The sequence below is a fragment of the Oncorhynchus gorbuscha genome, linkage group LG25, assembly GCF_021184085.1.
Source record: "Oncorhynchus gorbuscha isolate QuinsamMale2020 ecotype Even-year linkage group LG25, OgorEven_v1.0, whole genome shotgun sequence".
Lineage (NCBI taxonomy): Eukaryota > Metazoa > Chordata > Actinopteri > Salmoniformes > Salmonidae > Oncorhynchus > Oncorhynchus gorbuscha.
In genome coordinates, this window is record NC_060197.1 from 36,244,398 (window position 1) to 36,265,487 (window position 21,090).

General features: G+C 46.4%; 1 protein-coding gene across 1 annotated transcript; it reads left to right on the top strand.

The window, feature by feature from the left end:
* Positions 1-78: 78 nt before the first annotated feature.
* Positions 79-19,836, top strand: LOC124014434 (E3 ubiquitin-protein ligase DTX4-like). The gene is made up of 9 exons (XM_046329392.1): positions 79-952; positions 1,152-1,366; positions 4,130-4,954; positions 5,011-5,233; positions 15,217-15,278; positions 15,574-15,735; positions 16,207-16,589; positions 16,735-16,824; positions 16,979-19,836. Exons 2-9 carry the CDS (start codon positions 1,159-1,161, stop codon positions 17,207-17,209), a joined length of 2,184 nt encoding a protein of 727 aa, XP_046185348.1. The 5' UTR covers positions 79-952; positions 1,152-1,158; the 3' UTR covers positions 17,210-19,836.
* The last annotated feature ends 1,254 nt before the right edge of the window (positions 19,837-21,090 follow it).

Below are 21,090 nucleotides of genomic sequence, written 5' to 3' on the forward strand. Positions count from 1 at the left end.
TTGGGCATTGCTTCTGGAATTTGATTGGTTACTTTACCTATAAACTGTGTGGGGTGAAACACTGGTCCAAGCATTCACGCCAACATTTAGTCAAATATTATTTTTGCCGGGAGCACCCACGGAATAATTTTCAGTGGTCCTCTCATATAAATGCAACCCACTCATAAAACCAAGACACATCATGGACCAATTGCACGACCTGGCTATGCAGACCCAAATGCGCTTTCATAGATTCAAACAAATAGTCTAAACAAAGCTATTGCATTGAACGTCAGGGTAATTATATAACGTGAATCCGTGATTTTTATCGCCACAAGCGTCTTGGATTTGCAATACTAGGCTATATTTTCTAACAGAACGAGATGGATAATCGCTAAACCGTAAAACCGAAAATACCATAGCCCACACTGGATTGGCTTTGATTGGAGGTAGCAGAAGGCGAACTAAAAGTAGGCTACCCGGCATTGGTAAATATGTCTATATTGATTTACTTTAGGCTATAGCCTACCTACAAATAAACCAATACGCCTAACATGTTAAGGGAATACAGTGGGATAAAGCTGTGTAACTCCTGACAGTTGTTGGTCTTTTCAGTGAGTAGTGGGCGCTCGCTGCAAATCTGTTACATTGTATCTATTAAAATAATGCATAATGTAACTATATCTGGCACTTGTTACAGTAACCCACTTTATTCATGTTTGATGTATCCAAACTCAGTGCACCACCACCATAGCACATAGCATCTTCACACACCCAAATTGGATTGTGCCATATAAATGATTTCAGTAGCCTAACCTATACGTCATTTTTCTGCATACGGACCAAAATGCAAGGAACCTGCTTGTTTTTTTGCCCTGCTATATGAAAAACGATTCTAATTATGTATTGATTCGCTTGAACAAAGGAACGAAATATTGTTGTATGCTACCTGTACGGGATATCAACATGGAAGGTAGGCTGCACAGACAATAGGTAGCCTACCTATGACAGAGCTGCAATATTATAGTTAATATAAACATATTTCGATAGCCTATCCTAGCTGGTAAATGTCTCAAGATGGATGCAGCTGCGCACAGAGATGTGTGTAAAATAGGACATTTCTAAAAAAGAAAACCACCTAGATGCGTAATTTGTGCTATTTTCTTTTGCAGGAGTAGGATGTTACTAGCGTCGGCCGTGGTGGTATGGGAATGGCTGAACGAGCACGGGCGCTGGCGGCCTTACAGCCCAGCGGTCTCTCACCACATCGAGGCAGTCATCCGCAACGACCCACGGGGTGGTAGTGTTGTCTTAGGCCAGGTGGACACTCGCCTCTCGCCCTACATCGTCGACTTGCATTCCATGCACCAGTTCCGACAAGATACTGGTAAGACGAATGTGATTGACAACCGTGACATAGCCCCTATTTGTATAGAGGGATTTTTGAATTGGCCCTAAGCTATTACAGTGTTATTACTGCAGTGAAACCGATGATGTAGCATACGACACAGCAATACAATAGCCTGCACTTCTAATTTAACTCATATAACCTACATTTGGTTTCATGTTTTAAATGACAGCCTTTATGTTATTGTTTGATGCGACATCTTATGCAGACTAGGCTATAGCCTATGTGTGCATGCACGGTTGCAGACTGTTGTTGTTCACTGAGATTTTTCAAGGCCTTGTTTGTTAACTGCAGTTGCCTCCATTATCCCAAACCGTTTTTCTTTTTCTTTTTATCTAGATCATGTGTTTTGAATTTTACAAAACCTTATTTCACAAGATTCTCTCAGCATCATCACTGTTATCATATTTACATTTTAGATCTGGATAACATGGTTAGGGGCTAAAGAGAAACCTAGCATAAAGATAGTTAAATAAAACATCTAACATAAAATAGAGAGGTAGCCAAATTGTGCTAGTAATATCTTAAACCTCAACACCGAGTAGCCTGCATCACTTCCATGTTGCTACAAGCTCATTTTATGCTCCTTCTCTCCACATCTTGCAAGTGCAGTCCACTCTTGATAAATGCAACGACTTGGAATACGCCTTTACATCATGCAGTAAACTGGAGCATGCTGGTATCTGGAAATAAATATATGGAAATATATGGAAAGCTACTGAATTGGGCCTGGAAAACTGCATGCTTCAAAAGTTTGGGAGTCCACTTATCATTAGGTCCATGCAATCTCATTCATTGTAATCTAAAAGGAAAAACTGATCCTAAATCAGAGCTCATATTCTGAGACACTTGATGCATACAGACCCCTGGAATCTGCTATGTACATTGAATACATACAGTGCTACTGGAGGGGTTTTCAGCTTCTGTGCCAATACTCAGCGGTTAGTCACTGGTTGCAGTGTGTTTGTGGACATCTACAGTGTATGTAGGCCAAAGTTATGGATGAGCTGTTCAGGCCTCTCATTATGAGTATGCAAAACATGATCATGATTAAAGATGAGAAGGCCGAGGGGAAATTGGGGTCGATTTTAGCTTGCCCGCTTGTTTGTGTGGAGTTATACCACATTGATCAGTAGTCATTTTTTTGTTGGAAGCAGAGGGTACATACTATTTTATCACACAGTCATCATGACACATACCCATACCATGCAATCCTGGATTGGGTTCACAGTGCAACTGCAAGGCTCACATGCTTTCTCATGAGCAGCACATTTCCAAATTAAATCTCTATAAAACTCCTGTATATACTATACTCTCACCTATGACTGGCTATCTGAATAGAGAGGGTGAAGGTGAAATGCTATCTGAACCTTCCTTCATCCCCACACTTTCCCTGATAGGTATCTTATTAAGGATGTTAATGCTCTTCTGTAGAATGGTACTGATGGTCTCAAGCTCTCCAGACTTTAGGTGCTGGCAAAGAGAGAAGTCTTCACACATTGAAGTGAAGAAAGTATAGGATAACACAAAGGGAAGAATTGTCACTCTGGCCAAGACCACCGCCCTCCTCTCAACTTTGGCTGACAAAAGCTTTTGTGCAGTCTGCCTGCTTCCCAGGCCGGGATAGCTGCGGGGAGAGAGGGGGTAGGCTTCCCTTGTCCCAAAACTAGAGAGAGAGATGAATTGCAGAAGTCTGAGGTCATTGAGAGAAGGGGGTAGTTGGGTTGAGTTCAGATTCAATTAAATAATTACTCTGTTGCATTCCAGGCATTGTTGTGTGTCTAGTATTGTCTCTAAATTGTAATAGACTATACTAAGTATGTATGTTTTTCAAGTATACTTTACATTCAAACCCTAATGTTTTGAACAACATACTGTATTGATAAATTAATTATATAATGGTTTGTATCTTCTTAGTTGAAGCTTTAGTTTTCTATTGTCGCAGTTGTCTTGTTCTCAACTGGCCTATCTGGTTAAATAAAGGTGAAATAAAAATAAATAAAAGAGCCCTTTTCCACAATTTATTCTCCCAAAATGTAGTTTTCGTTAAAACAATCAACCGTCATTCATTGTCTGCTAGTCATTCTCAATTTAATATTTTTGCAGGATTATAAGTGATTTAAATCCCAGGTAATAGGTGAACAGTATGGACAGAGCTTTATTGAACATTCTCTGAGTTCAGTCTCTGGACTCCCTGGGAAAGCAAACATGACCAGCTCAGAGAACCGACCAAGGCCAGCGACCAATCACAATCCAGAACATGGCGTGCGGTTACCAAGGGAAAGCTGTTAGCCTGTTTGCCCATATTCTTAGCGAGCACACACCTATATATCAAATTTGCTGGTTGTGTAATCTGCTTGACTACAACAAATATTACAGCAGGGCCTACAGAACATTTAGCTCATGTAGCTCTGTTGGTCTCAGTCAACAACAAAGCCTTATTTTAAAAATGTATTCATGTTTTTCCTTTTCTTTTCTTTTTACTTGAACTGGTCATATCAAATCACATAAAAGTAGAAACACAATCATGTTCTAGAGATATGGCTAGAAACATACTAGTGATTTGTGTCAATGTTTGTCTATTAATGCAGTGTCTTAGTGTAATAATACATGTTGTCAGTGTTGTGAACAATGGGTGTGTGACAGTGTGTGGTTAGTTGACAGGTCTTCTGGAACAGGTCCTTCTTGTTCCCCTCTCTGTAGTTCTGTGGCGTGACCCTCGTCTTTCTACCGTTACCCCAGGTACCCTCAGACCGGTTCGCCGCAGCTTCTACGACCCCACGTCGGCTCCGGGTCAGGGCTGGCTGTGGGAGTGGGAGAACGACACAGGCTCGTGGACAGCCTACGACACAGAGGTGGGCATCGCCATCCAGGCGGCACGCGACCGCCAGCAGCCCTGGCTGGACCTGGCGCCACTGGGATTCTGCTACCTCATCCACTTCCAGAGTATGACCCAGATCAACGGGCAGACGCAACGCTGCCGCCGCATCCAGCGCCGCTCTGACCTGGCTTACCCACTTGTTTCGGGTCCCCTTCCCAAGTCACACCACGCCTGGGGGCCCGGCCCCGGGGGACTGTTGGGGGTTTCCGGAGTAGGCATGGGGGTGGGGTTGAGCGGGATGGGGAATGGGAACGGTAGCGCCTACCCCAGCGGTGCCCTGCCAGCCTCCGCAATCACCTCCCTGGGCCAGCCCTGCGCCTGTCAGCAATGCATGCTGCTCCTAAGCGTCAAGGCGGGCGCCATGGCAACAGCCCACACCCTGGGCAGGAGGCCACCCCAGAACAAGCCTCCCAGCCCCAAACTGGGTGGGGGTTACTCGGCCATGGGGGGGTCCTACTCGCTCACCCTCCCACGTCCCCCCTCCTCCATGGGCAGGTCCCTTCCTCCCCACAGAACGTCTGTGGGCGGAGTTAGCGGTAGCTTTGGGGTCGGAGGCGGCGGTGGCTTTGCCCATTCACTCTCCCTCCTGGGTTCGGCCACCGCTGCCCTGTCCCTCTCCTCCACCCGTCCCCCTCCCCCGCCTCTACCCCCCCTTCCGCCTCCTCCGCCTCCTCCGCCCTCCTCCATCACTTCCAACAGTGCTACTCTTCCCCCTCCTCTTCCTTCTCCATGGCATCCATGGCTTCCTCTGCCCCTCTGTCGATGCCCGTGCCCCCTCCTCCTCTCATCTCCACATCAGCTTCCTCCTGCACCCCCTCGCCCTCTGCCCGCGTCCTGGGGCCGGTGTCTTCAGCGGCGGCGGCCTGTGCCGCCCCCCTACCTCCCCGTGCCAGCCTGGCTGGGCTGAGCCGACCCGCCCTGCAGCGCATCGCCATGGCCCAGTCCAGAGCCCTTATAGCCTCCGGGTGAGTCACTGCTCCAGCTGTTGCTATGTCACTACAGTTCACTTAATATTACACCTTATCCTTTTATAGGATCAATTATCCAGGTACTATCCCAATACTACACCTGTTCGGGCAGGGACCTCACTATACAATATTATCACGATACTTACAGTAGGTAAACGATACAATTTGTGTCACGATTTATCACCATTCTATATGCACTTCGATTTGATACTGCGATTTTATTGCAATTCAATGTTCCAAACATATTGCTCACTGTATGCAGAGGGACAAGAGAGAGCCATAATAACATGAGTTTTGATCCGTCATGTAAATAAAAGTGCTGAAAACAAGTTGGCTCACCATTTAAAAAGATGAAATTGGTCAAGCTATAGAAGGAGAAATACTCAAGACTACCACTAGCAATTTTTTTGTTGTTGCTGTTGTTGAGAGTCTATACTCAAAGTCATAGAATCAGTATATTATCATTAAAATCAATAGACATGGGAACACTGCTTGTGTTGTTGTTACATATTGAATGGCTCTTCAGAGAATCTCTATTGAACATGCATTTTACTACAGAACTAGGCTTAACCCATCTCTGGGAAGTCGTCCCAAAGAGTTTTGCCAAGTTTTCTTTCTGAAGACAAGGGCCTTTCAGTGTTGAGAATGAGATTCAGTAGTGTTATGTACCCTATGCAATGGGTAATCCCATCATGATACACGGTCGACTAACCCAACGTATGGACTTGTCTATGGCAGATAAACCACACGAGGCAGGAAAAATGAAGATGGGCAAGGAATTTATACATTGTGATCCGAAGCGTTTCCACTAGCGTAGACATGCCTCCATAATCACTGCCCATATCTGACATAAACAGCTCATTAGAATTCATAAGCCTTTAATCCTTATGACAAATTCTGTTAGCTTGTTCATTTCCATGTGAAAGCAACGCCCAGACAACGTATTCATATAAAGAATGCAGCATTTTCACAAGTGTCACTCAGATTTGATTCACCCAGTTAGAATGTGAGGGACAGGAGGGTGGAGGAGGGAGTGGGGAGATACTGACATCTAACACACACAGTTCCCAGGCCTATTCTCATTCTTACAGGCCCCTCTACCCCTGTTAGTGTGAGTTAGTGTGTGTGTATGTCAGGGTGCGGTCACCGCGGCAACCATTGTGGGCACAGCCGAGGCCTGGTTCCCATTTACAAAACAATGTTGGGACATGGGCAGAGGCAGGGGGTTCTCAGGGCAGGGGGTATGGGGAGATCCCAACGTTGTAGCGACTGGCCCAAGTGTTACCCTGAGAAACCGAAGCTGCGTGACTGTCCTGTGGTATTGGTTGGGGATGGTTGGGGAGTTGGCCCTGAGAGTGAATGTGACATTGATGGGGGGGTGGCAATGGGGGTAATATGGAGACATGAGACTTGTTGATAGGGGACATTTGGTTGAGGAGGGACTGGGAAGGGGAGGGGGGTTGTCAGAGGCATACGTCTCCAGTCTTAGAGACACAAAGCAGCGTCTCAGTTTGAGATGTGTTCCCGGTTCCTGAGGGGCTTGGTTTAGACAACTACCATATTGCTTTCACCAATGGCATCTTTTCAGATTGACAAGGGGCCATTGAGAAGTGTCTAGGGGTAGGGACTTGGGGCCATGTCACACTGGTAAATGCTATAATGAGCCACTACCCAGTACCCACGCATGTGTAAATGGGAAAGGATAGGAGAGACAGGTTTAAGCTCCACCTTCTTCCATATCACTTTTGCATGTGCCAGTGATTTGGGATTGAGTGCAAGATACTGTGGGGTATGGGATCCTGGCAAAGGACAACCCAGGTCGTTTTTTAAACTGAGCTAACAGATACTTAGGGAATACATACATGCAAATAGATGAGTTGTCACCTGAGGATAGGCCCACAGGGCGAGTATCAATATTGACATAGTTACTGGCGCTGTTTGGAGGAATGTGTTATTGTGAGAAGAGGGAGAGTGTAGCAATGATCTCCTCTTAGCACTAGAGGGCACTTTTGCTGAGTGACCAACTCACTGGGAAGAGCTAAGACTTCTTTTTAAGAACAACAATGACGGCCTACCCTAACCCGGACGACGCTGGGCCAATTGTGCGCCACCCTATGGGACTCCCAATCACGACCGGTTGTGATACAGCCTGGAATCGAAACCAGGGTCTATAGTGACGCCTCTAGCACTGAGATGCAGTGTCTTAGACCCCTGCGCCACTCGGGAGCCCCAAACTATACTTGAACTATACCAGACAGACAGTAGCTGAAGTCTGGTGTCAGTGGCTGAGAGATGGATTTGTGGGTTTGTGGAGGGTTGGCTATTTGTGGAAGTCTAGTTTGTTTGACAAGAATCACTGATAACTTGCTTATGAATTGATTTTCAATTATATTTTTTTGTGAAGTGACATATAGTTTTATGAGAGGGCAGTTTCAGACAGTTTCAGGCCTATTTTGTGGGGGGAAAATGTGATTTCCAAAATAATAAACCAACAATGACGAGACAGCCTACAGGGAGGAGGTGAGGGCCCTGGGAGTGTGGTGCCAGGAAAATAACCACTCACTCAACATCAATAAAACAAAGGAGCTGATTGTGGACTTCAGGAAACAGCAGAGGGAGCACTCTCCTATCCACATTGACGGGACCGCAGTGGAGAAGATGGAATGCTTCAAGTTCCTCGGCATACACATCACTGACAAACTGAAATGGTCCACCCACGCAGACACTGTGGTGAAGAAGGCGCAACAGAGCCTCTTCAACTTCAGGATGCTGAAGGAATTTGGCTTGGCACCTAAAACCCTCACAAACTTTTACAGATGCAAAATTGAGAGCATCCTGTCGGGCTGTATCACCGCCTGGTACGGCAATTGCACCTGCCCTCCAGGACACCTACAGCACCCGATGTCACAGGAAGGCCAAACAGATAATCAAGGACAACAACCAACCGAACCACTGCCTGTTCACCCTGCTATCACCTAGAAGGCGAGGTCAGTACAGGTACATCAAAGCTGGGACCGAGAGACTGAAAAACAGCTTCTATCTTAAGGCATCAGACTGTTAAATAGCCATCACTAGCACATTAGAGGCTGCTGCCCTATATACATAGACTTGAAATCACTGACCACTTAATAATGGAACACTAGTCACTTTAATAATGTTTACATATTTATATTCTGTCTTCTATTCTATTCTATTCTACTGCATTTTAGTCTATGCCGCTCCGATATTGCTCTTCGAAATATTTATATATTCTTAATTCCGTTCCTTTACTTTAGATTTGTGTATATTGTGTATATTGTTGTGAAATTGTTAGATATTACTTGTTAGATATTACTGCACTGTTGGAGCTAGAAACACTCGCTACACCCGCAATAGCATCTGCTAAACACGTGTGTGTGACTAATAACGTTTGATTTGAGGGACAAATTCAAGGTGCTTCCAGGACTAGGCTTAATCCAGGGCTAGGCTTAAGTCAGGACTAGGCCTAATACGTTTCATTGATTAATGCATTCAACACTTCATAGCATAGTTGTAAACTCACAGTTGTTTGGCAAGTGAAGTGTGTGAGGACAGACGCTGAGAGAAGACAAGCAAGTACAGGGAGTGAATATTTCATAAATAACCGACATGAAACAAAACAAGGACAGCGTCTGGACAGGGGGAACAACACAACATTAATGCTGACATGGGTATGAAACAGATATAGGGGAGGCAATCAATAAGTGATTGATCCCAATGAAGCGCTGATGCACGTAACGATGGTGACAGGTGTGCGTAATGATGGGCTGCCTGGCGCAGGTGGAGCGGGAGTAGGCGTGACAGTACCCCCCCCCCTCCCCTCCCGGGTGAGCCTGGCGGGCCGTCTGAGGCATGGGAGCTGGCTGAGGCGTGGAAGCCAGACGAGCCGGCTGAGGCGTGGAAGCCAGACGAGCCGGCTGAGGCGTGGGAGCCCGACGAGCCGGCTGAGGCGTGGGAGCCCGACAAGCCAGCTGAGACTTGGGAGCCCAAGGAGCCGGCTGAGGTATGACTTGGGATGGGAGCCTGCCGAGCCAATTGAGGCAAGAAAACCTCTCAAGTCAGCTAAGGCATCCCCGGTTCTTTCAGCAGCGGCACCCGGACCCGAAGTCACCAACAAAAAAACAAGAAACAAAAAACTCCCTTATGCTTCCAGTATTGTGGTGTCAGCATTCTGTGATGACAAATGCTGGGATACGAGAAGCATGTATAGGGAGTGAATATTTAATAAATAAACGACATGAAACAAAACAAGGATAGCGTCTGGACAGACAAAACTACATTAATGCTGACACCGGGATGAAACTGAGGAATAGACAGATATGGGGGAAGCAATCAATAAGTGACGGATTTCAGGTGATTCCAATGAACCGATGATGCGCATAACGATGGTGATAGGTGTGCATAAGGATGGGCCGCTTGGCGCCTTCGAGTGCCAGAGAGGGGGAGCAGGGGGCAGGCGTGACAAAATGAGTGGTTGGGGCATGGTCAAACATGTCAAGAGTTTAACCCATGATGTTACAGGGTCAACTCCTTTCTCCCCTGTCATGTGTGTGCATGTCAGTGGTCCAGGCACAGTGTTCCTGGCAATTGTGTGTGTATTTCCAGGTATCTGTGAACCAGACAGTTGTTTTAGGATCTGACCCACAACACATGATTTTAGATCTTGTGGGTGTATATGTTTCCTATGTCCAGGCTGTGTGTGACTATTCTTGTCATGTAATTTCTATCAAACAAATGTCTGGGGCCCCTCAGGGGTGTGTACTTAGTTCCCTCCTGTATTCCCTGTTCACCCATGACTGCATGGCCAAACACGACTCCAACACCATCATTAAATTTGCTGACGACACAACAGTGGTAGGCCTGATCACCGACAACGATGAGACGGCCTATAGGGAGGAGGTCAGAGAACTGGCATTGTGGTGCCAGGACAATAACCTCTCCCTCAATGTGAGCAAGACAAAGGAGCTGATCTTGGACTACAGGAAAGGCGTGCCGAACAGGTCCACATTAACATTGACGGGGCTGTAGTGGAGCAGGTCAAGAGTTTCAAGTTCCTTGGTGTCCACATCACCAACAAACTAACATGGTCCAAACACACCAAGCCAGTCGTGAAGAGGGCACGACAAAGTCTATTCCCCCTCAGGAGACTGAAAAGATTTGGCATGGGTCCTCAGATCCTCAAAAGGTTCTACAGCTGCACCATTAAGAGCATCCTGAACAGTTGCATCACCGCCTGGTATGTCAACTACTTGGCATCTGACCGTAAGGCGCTACAGAGGGTAGTGCGAACAGCCCAGTACGTCACTGGGGCCAAGCTTCCTGCCATCCAGGACCTATATAATAGGCGGTGTCAGAGGAAAGCCCATAAAATTATCAGAGACTCCCTTCACCCAAGTTATAGACTGCTTTCTCTGCTACCGCACTGCAAGCTGTAACGACGTTCGTCTGTTGAAAAAGGAGCGGACCAAAATGCGGCGTGGTAGTTACTCATGTTCTTTAATAAAAATGTAACGATACATGAAATAACTAAATAACAAAACAACAAACGAAACGTGAAAACCTATACAGCCTATCTTGTGACAACAAACACAGAGACAGGAACAATCACCCACAAAACACACAGTGAAACCTAGGCTACCTAAATATGGTTCCCAATCAGAGACAATGAGAATCACCTGACTCTGATTGAGAACCGCCTCAGGCAGCCAAGCCTATGCTAGACACCCCTACTCAGCCGCAATCCCAATGCCTACTAAAACCCCAATACGAAAACACAACAAAAATAAACCCATGTCACACCCTGGCCTGACCAAATAAATAACGAAACACAAAATACTAAGGCCAAGGCGTGACAGAACCCCCCCAAGGTGCGGACTCCCGGCCGCACACCTAAACCCATAGGGGAGGGTCCGGGTTGGACGTCTGTCCACGGTGGCGGCTCCGGCTCGGGACGTGGACCCCACTCCAACCAAGTCTTAGTCCCCCTGTAACGCGTCCTTTGATTGGCGACCCTCGCCACCGACCTAGGCCTAATAACCCTCACCAAGGACCCCACTGGACTGAGGGGCAGCTCGGGACTGAGGTGGAAGCTTGGGACTGAGGGGAAGCTCGGGACTGAGGGGAAGCTTGGCACTGAGGGGAAGCTCAGTACTGAGAGGAAGCCCAGTACTGAGAGGAAGCCCAGCACTGAGAGGAAGCTCAGGCAGGTAGTTGGCTCCGGCAGATCCAGGCTGGCTGGCGGATCTGGAAGAGTCTGGTTGACTGGCAGATCTGGAAGAGTCTGGTTGACTGGCAGATCTGGAAGAGTCTGGTTGACTGGCAGATCTGGAAGAGTCTGGCTGACTGGCAGATCTGGAAGAGTCTGGCTGACTGGCAGATCTGGAAGAGTCTGGCTGACTGGCAGATCTGGAAGATCATGGCTGACTGGCAGATCTGGAAGAGTCTGGCTGACTGGCAGATCTGGAAGAGTCTGGCTGACTGGCAGATCTGGCTGTTCCATGCAGACTGACAGCCCTGGCTGCTCCATGCAGGCTGGCAGCTCTGGCTGCTCCATGCAGGCTGGCAGCTCTGGCTGCTCCATGCAGGCTGGCAGCTCAGGCTGATCCATGCAGGCTGGCAGCTCTGGCTGCTCCATGCAGGCTGGCAGCTCTGGCTGCTCCATGCAGACTGGCAGCTCTGGCTGCTCCATGCAGGCTGGCAGCTCTGGCTGCTCCATGCAGGCTGACAGCTCAGGCTGCTCCATGCAGGCTGGCAGCTCAGGCTGCTCCATGCAGGCTGGCAGCTCTGGCAGCGCTGAACATGCGGGAGACTCCGGCAGCGCAGGAGAGGAGGAAAGCTCTGGCTGCACTAAACAGGCGGGAGACTCCGGCAGCGCAGGAGAGGAGGAAAGCGCTGGCTGCGCTGAACAGGCGGGAGGCTCCGACAGTGCTAGAGAGAAGGAAGGCTCTGGCTGCGCTAAACAGGTGGGAGACTCCGACAGCACTGGAGAGGAGAAAGGCTCTGGCTGCGCTGAACAGGCGAGGTGCACTGAAGGCCTGGTGCGTGGTGCTGGAACTGGTGGTACTGGACCGAGGACACGCACAGGAAGCCTGGTGCGGGGAGCTGCCACCGGAGGACTGGTGTGTGAAGGTGGTACAGGATGGACCGGACCGTGAAGGTGTACTGGAGAGCCTGAGAGCAGGGCTGGCACAGGACGTGCAAGGCTAGGTAGGTACACAGGAGGCCTAGTGCGTGAGGCTGGCACATTTTTCACCAGCCGACTAACACGCACCTCAGGATGAGTATGGAGCGCTGACCCAGGTGCCATCAAATCCCTGACACGCTCCATCGGACGAATATCGTACCTAAAGCACCAAACTAGCAACTCCCTCATTACTCTCTCCTCCACTTTCCCCATTAACTCCTTCACAGTCTCTGCTTCGCTCACCTCAAACACCGGCTCTGGTTCTGGTCTCCTCCTTGGCTCCTCACGATAAACAGGGAGAGTTGGCTCAGGTCTGACTCCTGACTCTGCGACACTCTCCCTGAGTCCCCCCCAATAAATTTTTGGGGCTGACTCTTGGGCTTCCTTCTGCACCGCCGTGCTTGTCTCTCCAACTCCATTCTCCTATAACCCTCTTCGCACTGCTCCAGCGAATCCCAGGCGGGCTCCGACACTCTCTCTGGGTCGACCGCCCACCTGTCTATTTCCTCCCAAGTAGTGTAGTCCCGATATTGTTGCTCCTGCTGCCGCTGTTGCTTCTCCTCATACCAGCGCCTCTCAGCTCTCACCGCATCCAGTTCTTCTTTGGGGCGGCAATATTCTCCAGGCTGATCCCAGGGTCCTTCTCCGAACAATTCATCCTCCCATGTCCGTTCCTCCTTTCGCTGCTTCTGCTGTCGCTGCCTGTCACCACGCTGCTTGGTCCGGGTGTGGTGGGTGATTCTGTAACGACGTTCGTCTGTTGAAAAAGGAGCGGACCAAAATGCACACAAGCGGTACCGGCGAGCCAAGTCTAGGACCAAAATGCTCCTCAACAGCTTCTACCCCCAAGCTATTAGACTGCTGAACAATTCATAAAAATCGCCACCGGACTATTTACATTGACTGCTACTCGCTGTTTGTTACCTATGCATAGTCACTGCGCCCCCGCCTACATGTACAGATGACCTCAACTAACCTGTACCACTGCACACTGGCTCGGTACCGGTGCCCCCTGTATATAGCCTCATTGTTGTTATTCTTATAGTGTTACTTTTTATTATTACTTTTTATTTTAGCCTACTTGGTAAATATTTTCTTCTTGGCCTGCACTGTTGGTTAAGAGCTTGTAAGTAAGCATTTCACTGTAAAGTCTACACTGTTGGTTAAGGGCTTGTAAGTAAGCATTTCACTGTAAAGTCTACACTGTTGGTTAAGGGCTTGTAAGTAAGCATTTCACTGTAAAGTCAACACTTGTTGTATTCGGCGCATGTGGCAAATAAAGTTTGATTTGATATGCAATAGTTAATTGGATCAGTCTAAAAGTTTGCACATACACTGCTGACATCTAGTGGCCAAGGTCTAAATTGCGCCTGGGCTAGAATAATTTGTTATGTCCTTTCTCTTGCATTTCAAAGATGATGGTACAAAAAAACGCATGTTTTTTTTCTTTGGATGATCTTTTACCAGATTTAATGTGTTATATTCTCCTACATTTATTTCACATTACCACAAACTTCAAAGTGTTCCCTTTCAAATGGTATCAAGAAAAGGCATATCCTCGCTTCAGGTCCTGAGCTACAGGCAGTTAGATTTGGGTATGTCATTTTTGGCAACAACAAAAAAAGGGGTGGATCCTTATTAATCACCGAGACCAATCCCAGCCCCTGCTTCACGTCATGTACTATCCCTCAGTGAAATCCCACAGCATTGCCTAGAGGGTTAGTGGCCCCAGATAATGTCACTACTACAGTATGTCTGCCGTATGGGGCCCTTGCACGAGTAATCTCGGTGTGGTGACATCAACAGATGGAAACAGGTGGATTATCCCTATAAGAGCCAAGGGAATAAGATGGGACAATCATACACCTACTGACTGATCTAGAGAGTAGAGGGAGACTGGAGCAGGGATATATGGCGTGTCTGAGGTTAACAAGGATTTATTCTTTAGATTTGGAAAGGAGAAGGAAGATTGAGAAAGATTAAAGCTTGGAGAAGCGTTAAGCAGATAGCGTCTTTGGGATAAAACATTTATTCGTAGCTGAGGGGTTTTGCAGATTCAGCTGAGAAACAAACCCCACAATCAATGTCAAGATGACCATAATCAAATTCAACGCAAAGTGAGTACGGTTTCTGATTGGATTATACTGCGAATAATGTGGAGTCTCATCATGAGAATGATACAGCACAGCAGTCTTTCAGTTGTCCCACAGAGAAGACCGTAGGGAATGATGGGCAATCCTGGCTATTGAATTCTGTTTCAATTCCTGTCAGTTATATTGGGCATGGAATTTTTCTACAGGAGTGATATTCCATTTCTGAGGTGATTGGAATTTAGATGAAATTGACCAATGGGGCAACTCTGCTGACTCCAAAGGGTTCTATTTCACAACCTTCTATGTACTGAACAATAAAGCAGTGCTGGCTCAGGTGAGGGTTGTTTTCAGCCAGGGTTTAGACAACTAGGGGAGTCCTGGTTGGCGCAGCGACATGTCAACATGGTGCTATTCTAGTCCATGAGCCACTTAGCCATTGTGTCTAAAACGTGACTTGGTAAAAGCTCTTTGACTTGCTAACAAGATGTGACCCGTGACACAGCAAACAGCAGACACTATGGTCACCTGTGCGTTTCTCACCTGCAGTTTACCTATGACACAGCAATTAGTGTGCCTAATCCTAATCTGAGTGTGTGTGATTGTGTGTGGTGTGTGTTTGTGTCTGCTATGGGTGTATGTGTGTTACGAAGTGGTGTTTGAACCCTAGTGTGTGTTTTGTATTTCAGAGTCCCAACGGTTCCTGTGAAGAACCTCAATGGATCCAGCCCTGTTCACCCTGCATTGGCAGGTAGGAACAGCCATTAAGACACTATCAAAACAATACAAACAACAAGCCTAGTTTCTTAGTTGAGCTATTAAGGAAATGCCAGTGTCCAAATTAATTTTCGCTCTTAGTTTCTAGGCCTATCAAAGGCCACTTTATCTAACAATGATAGACAGTGTTACAGAGAATCAGGCTTAATTTCTTAATTAATGTGACCCACATATGGTCAATGAGAGTAGCTTCTGATGGTTGAGATTGTGTCTAAACAGTGTTAATAGATGGTGATGGAGAAGTGGTCTCTTCTGCTGGTTGTCTTTAGGTATTACAGGGATCCTGATGAGCGCCGCAGGACTTCCTGTCTGTCTGACCCGACCCCCCAAGCTGGTGCTCCACCCCCCTCCTGTCAGCAAGAGTGACATCAAGCCCGTTCCCGGCCTCGGCCACTGCTGCCGCAAGACCACCAAGAAGCAGGCTCGCAAAGGTAGGTGTAGCATGCACAGACACACACACACACACACACACACACACACACACACACACACACACACACACACACACACACACACACACACACACACACACACACACACACACACACACACACACACACACACACACACACACACACAGACAGACAGACAGACAGACAGACAGACAGACAGACAGACAGACAGACAGACAGACAGACAGACAGACAGACAGACAGACAGACAGACAGACAGACAGACAGACAGACAGACAGACAGACAGACAGACAGACAGACAGACAGACAGACAGACAGACAGACAGACAGACAGACAGACAGACAGACAGACAGACAGACAGACAGACAGACAGACAGACAGACAGACAGACAGACAGACAGACAGACAGACAGACAGACAGAGTCAGACACCAGCATAGGAAATGTTTTAATAAATGTGAAAATATCTCTTCTTCCCTTTCTCTCAGGCAAGACCCCTGAGGAAGTAGTGAAGAGGTATCTTCAGAAGGTACGCAGTCCCCCAGAGGAGGACTGCACTATCTGCATGGAGGCCCTGCCTGGGCCCTCGGGCTACAAAGGCCCCGGTGTTGGGGGCATCCAGCGGGCAGAGTCGGTGGGTCGCCTGGCCCAGTGTGGGCACCAGTACCACCTACAGTGTCTGGTGGCCATGTACAACAATGGCAACAAGGATGGCAGCCTTCAGTGCCCCACCTGCAAGACCATCTACGGCGTGAAGACGGGCAACCAGCCACCTGGCAAGATGGAGTATCACGTTATCCCCCATTCGCTGCCTGGCCACCCCGACTGCAAGACCATCCGCATCATCTATAACATCCCGCCAGGCATCCAGGTAACAGCCTTATTGCTTATCCAAATCTGATGTTCTGTAAATCATGATGTTGGCCATCATTTTCAATTTCCTCTTTAGTACTTAGGAAGAACTACTGTACATGTCACTTGTTGACATTCTAATCGTGACCTTTCACCTTTCCCAGGGCCCTGAGCACCCGAACCCAGGCAAGCCCTTCACCGCCCGGGGATTCCCCCGACACTGCTACCTCCCTGACAGCGAGAAGGGACGCAAGGTAAACACCAGCCTACTTCCTGTTTAATGTTTAACTTCTTGATTACTAGTTTACCCAGTTGTACTGGTTTGCTGTGGATGAAATGACAGGACTATGTGGCTAACTAATTTCCTCTTTCTCTCTCTCTCACTCCGTCTCTTTCTCCCCCCCCCAGGTACTGAGGCTGCTGCTGGTGGCGTGGGACCGGCGGCTCATCTTCTCAGTGGGCACATCCAGCACCACGGGCGAGTCGGACACAGTCATCTGGAATGAGGTGCACCACAAGACGGAGTTCGGCTCCAACCTGACGGGACACGGCTACCCCGACCCAGGCCACCTGGACAACGTTCTGGAGGAGCTTAAGGCCCAGGGGATCACCGAGGAGGAGTGCCTACCCAGAGACTGAGCTAAAGACGGGTCAATGGGGAAACAGCTACAGAGAGACTTGTCAGACACTGGAGGGCAGAGCTAAAACAATGAACATACAGAGTCATAGAGACAAAGGAATGGAGAGGGGGAGTCATAGACATATGAATATGTTTAAAAAAGAGAAGTACAGAAATGAACACAGACGGTACAATTGTGACACCCACAGAAACAGACAGCCTGAAAGACAGCATACGAGAAGAAATGAATGAACCGCTGAACAGACGAGCCAAAAAAAGAACCAACAGGGGACATAAAACAAATAGAGAAACAGACAAATAAGACTTTCTGGCTCTAGTTTCTAGGGACGTTAACTGAGGTACGACATTAGAAACCCTCTGAACAGGTGGGCTGTGGGTCGGCTCCGCTGCATGGGTCACTTGTATGATGGAATGTATATTGTCTTCTGCTACATTAATGGGGCTGTCACAAAATGTAATTCAGTGAGAGGTTTGAGGCCACAGTGCACATGCAATTCAGTGTTGGACAGAAGCTGTCGTTTAGACCCTGAGAGTTTGACAAGAATGTACTGAATCTTAATTGGTCCATTTGAATTCAATGGTGTACCAAGTTTACCAGAGCGGCTGTAAGTGGTAGGATGAGCGCTACAAATGGGTATTAAAGGGAATATGCTTAATAGGGTATTGAATGGAAGAGAATACTAGGATTAAAGTATTAGACCTTTGGCAGCATAGTAACAAATCTCTCATTACAGAAAACATAACCTAACATAGCAGGCTTAAAATAATCGTCTGAGCGGGGTTTCTTTCTTTCTAGTCCTGACAAGAAAATAAAAAAACTGTTAGGGGATTATCTCCTCTGAATCTGCACTGTTTAACCAATCCAATAAATGTGGAGGAGTTGAGATGAAGTGTCCCCAAAGACGGTTAGCTCTGTGATGTCGCCTCGTTAACGTCCAAAAGAAGAAGTCCGTCTCTATTTCCATTTGCTACGAAAACCGGTTGTGTCCGTTTAAACCTACCCCTCTGAGGGTGCAGAAAACTTTACAGAGAACGTTCAAAATATCTCAAGTTTATGACTGGATATGTGTGAGCATGAGTGTTTACTGCCCTCTAGTGGTACTTATCGAAAATACATTCCCTTTTCCTCTCTAGGTTCTTATTGGTATTTTATTAATTGCTGTACCATTTGGAAAATGCATTGTTGTACATTTTAAATAGTTGATATATATTGGCTCAGTTGAGTTGAGTATCATTTTTACATTCCATTTTGTTCTTAATTTTTAACATTGTACGTTGTCTATTTGATTGCCAGAGCATTATTTTCTATATGTGGCATTGTAAGGAGACGTGTCAAGCTTGAGTCTTCTCGGGAGTGCTCCTGAGTATTACGAGCCACTATGAGTTGTTCAAAAAGTTTCACTGAACAACGATTTTAGACTCATCCATTGCCAATCAATATGAATGATTTGGGAACCCTCTTGATGGGGTGGGTGAGTCTAAATGTACTACAAAATAAGAGTCCTCTCCTCAGACCATGGGTGCATCTCAATAGTCTGGTGTAGCTTCCTCTCCTATTCTTTCATGTCAATTCAGATGAAAGAACAGGAATGGAAAAAGGCCCCTATAGACAGTTGAGAAGTCAGAAATGAAGTTATGATTGGACCTGCCACCAGAGGTCAGATTTGCACTGCACAGGGCATACTCTCTTTTTTCCTTTAGTCAAAAGGAAACATGGAAAGTTAGATATAACAGTTAAAACTACTTTGGGTTTCATTGTATTTTCTTTGTTTTGGACACCGTTGGCACCATTGGCAGCTCTAAGGAAAGCAAACCTATTGTTTTTGCCATAACGAGGTACAATTTGAAAGATTTGCTCTGTCGCCAAAACAACCTGTAGTCAAGCAGTCCAGTCGGTTTGTGTTAGGTTCATGACGGACCTGCTCATAAAGCGGTACCGTTGACAATATTTATCAGTATGTGTTAACCTACAATGTTAGGCCAACCTTTATACTTTCTGTATGCAATGGATGTATGTGTTAATGTACACGACTTAAAACCATTAAACCATTTTTAAAGGTATAACGTAACTGTTCACTTAATACCTCCTTTATTTAATGTGCTCTCTATTTTTTTAATCGTTTCTATCAACTTGTTTTGTTCAAATAATTCAAAACCACTATTTTTTCACTTTGAGGTATTGTTTGGCCACATTTAAAGCTGTGTGACTACATGAAGACTTACATACCCATTCTACTTTGTGAGTAGGGGTACATGCATTTGGTGAGAGAGGGAGGGAGAGAGAGGTGGTGGGAGAGAGGGAGAGGTGACCTTGTAATTCTTTCGACGACTCCTGCAGGTGGATTGGGAAATGTAGGACTTTATGTAGTCAGTCGTGTTTTATGTCAGTTCCTGCAATGCTCAGTTTGGTACATATCATTTTGTTTCCCAGGCACATGTCTGTGAATGGGAATGAAACAATGGTTGAAGGCTCATTCACACTTTGTATAAAACCTCTGTAAACGTTGTAATGGCGAGAACGAGTGACGTGGAGACATCTATGTTGGCAGAGAAAGTAGTAACATGTATAAAAGTAAAAAAGATTTGAAGTAACCGTGGGACTATTAAATTAACATGACTATTATGATAACGGTGTTGGTGTTTTTTTCATGTGTGGATGTGTGGCATTAAGGGTTTCCCTATTGGCAGGGGCAAGTAAACTAAGTAGTTGTTAAAGGTGTGCAATTATTTTACTGAAACAACCAAACTGCAATAATTCCAGTAGCCTTAATTAACCTGATCTCTCTGGTTCCTCACCATTGTTAAAGTGAAAGATGGCCAATTATTGGCATTTCTGTGGGTAAACGTGTTTGGGCAAGTGACCATTTTCAAGCAACCCAAAAATATTCCTGATTTGTCTGATGGAAAGTGCCTTTCAGAATACAGTAATTCTCCCCCCACCCCCCCCATTGTTTTCTCATTTATGCATGATTTATTTTGACAAAGAGTACAGTAATTCTATTAGGTTCTTCTCCAGATTAGTTACAGTCTATTGGTTCAGTCTAACCATGCAAAACCACGAGGGACAGTTCATCTCTAGATTAGTCTATGCTCTGGATTAGTTGTCTGGAATGTGTCCACTTTAAAGAATGAGAAAAGCCATATACAGTAGTGTGAGTAGCCTATTAGATTAAACAATGGCTGCTGAATTTCTGCTCTTCTTTTAGTTGCTAGGCAAATGTGTAGCACAGTAGCCAACACTCCGACTAGCATTTGGCAGTCTTCGTAGACTAGCAGTCAGTTGCTATATATCACTGTGCGGTTATGAGAGGGCTTTTGTGCCACAAAGTGCAATTTCTGGCCAATTAAGTCCAATTTCTCATTAGGTTTTGATTTATTTGACAGGCTCGAGCTGCTTGAATACATTTGCGGATATGCAGACGGTCAAGGGGTATAAGTAGATTAACATAGTCTGTAATTCATGAAATGGATATGGTTGGAATAGGCTCCAAATTCATACGGATTCTATGAGGCTTGCCATTGTTGGAAGTCTTGGAGTTCCCTTTTTCAGATAACAACACATTATTTGATTTTTGTACAGGGTTCATTTGACGAATGAAGTGAGAACATGGCCCTGGCACCACCAAGCTACTACAGGCATAATCCTTACAATGTCAAAAAGGGTATCTTGAAACATTATCCAAGTTTGATATTATACAAATAATTACATTTTGTATAATGAACACAAATAAAAATGCAACATGCAACAATTTCAACTATTTTACTGAGTCACAGCTGTCACGCCCTGGTCGAAGTATTTTGTGTTTATCTTCATTTATTTGGTCAGGCCAGGGTGTGACATGGGTTTTTGTATGTGGTGTGTATGTAGTGGGATCGTAGC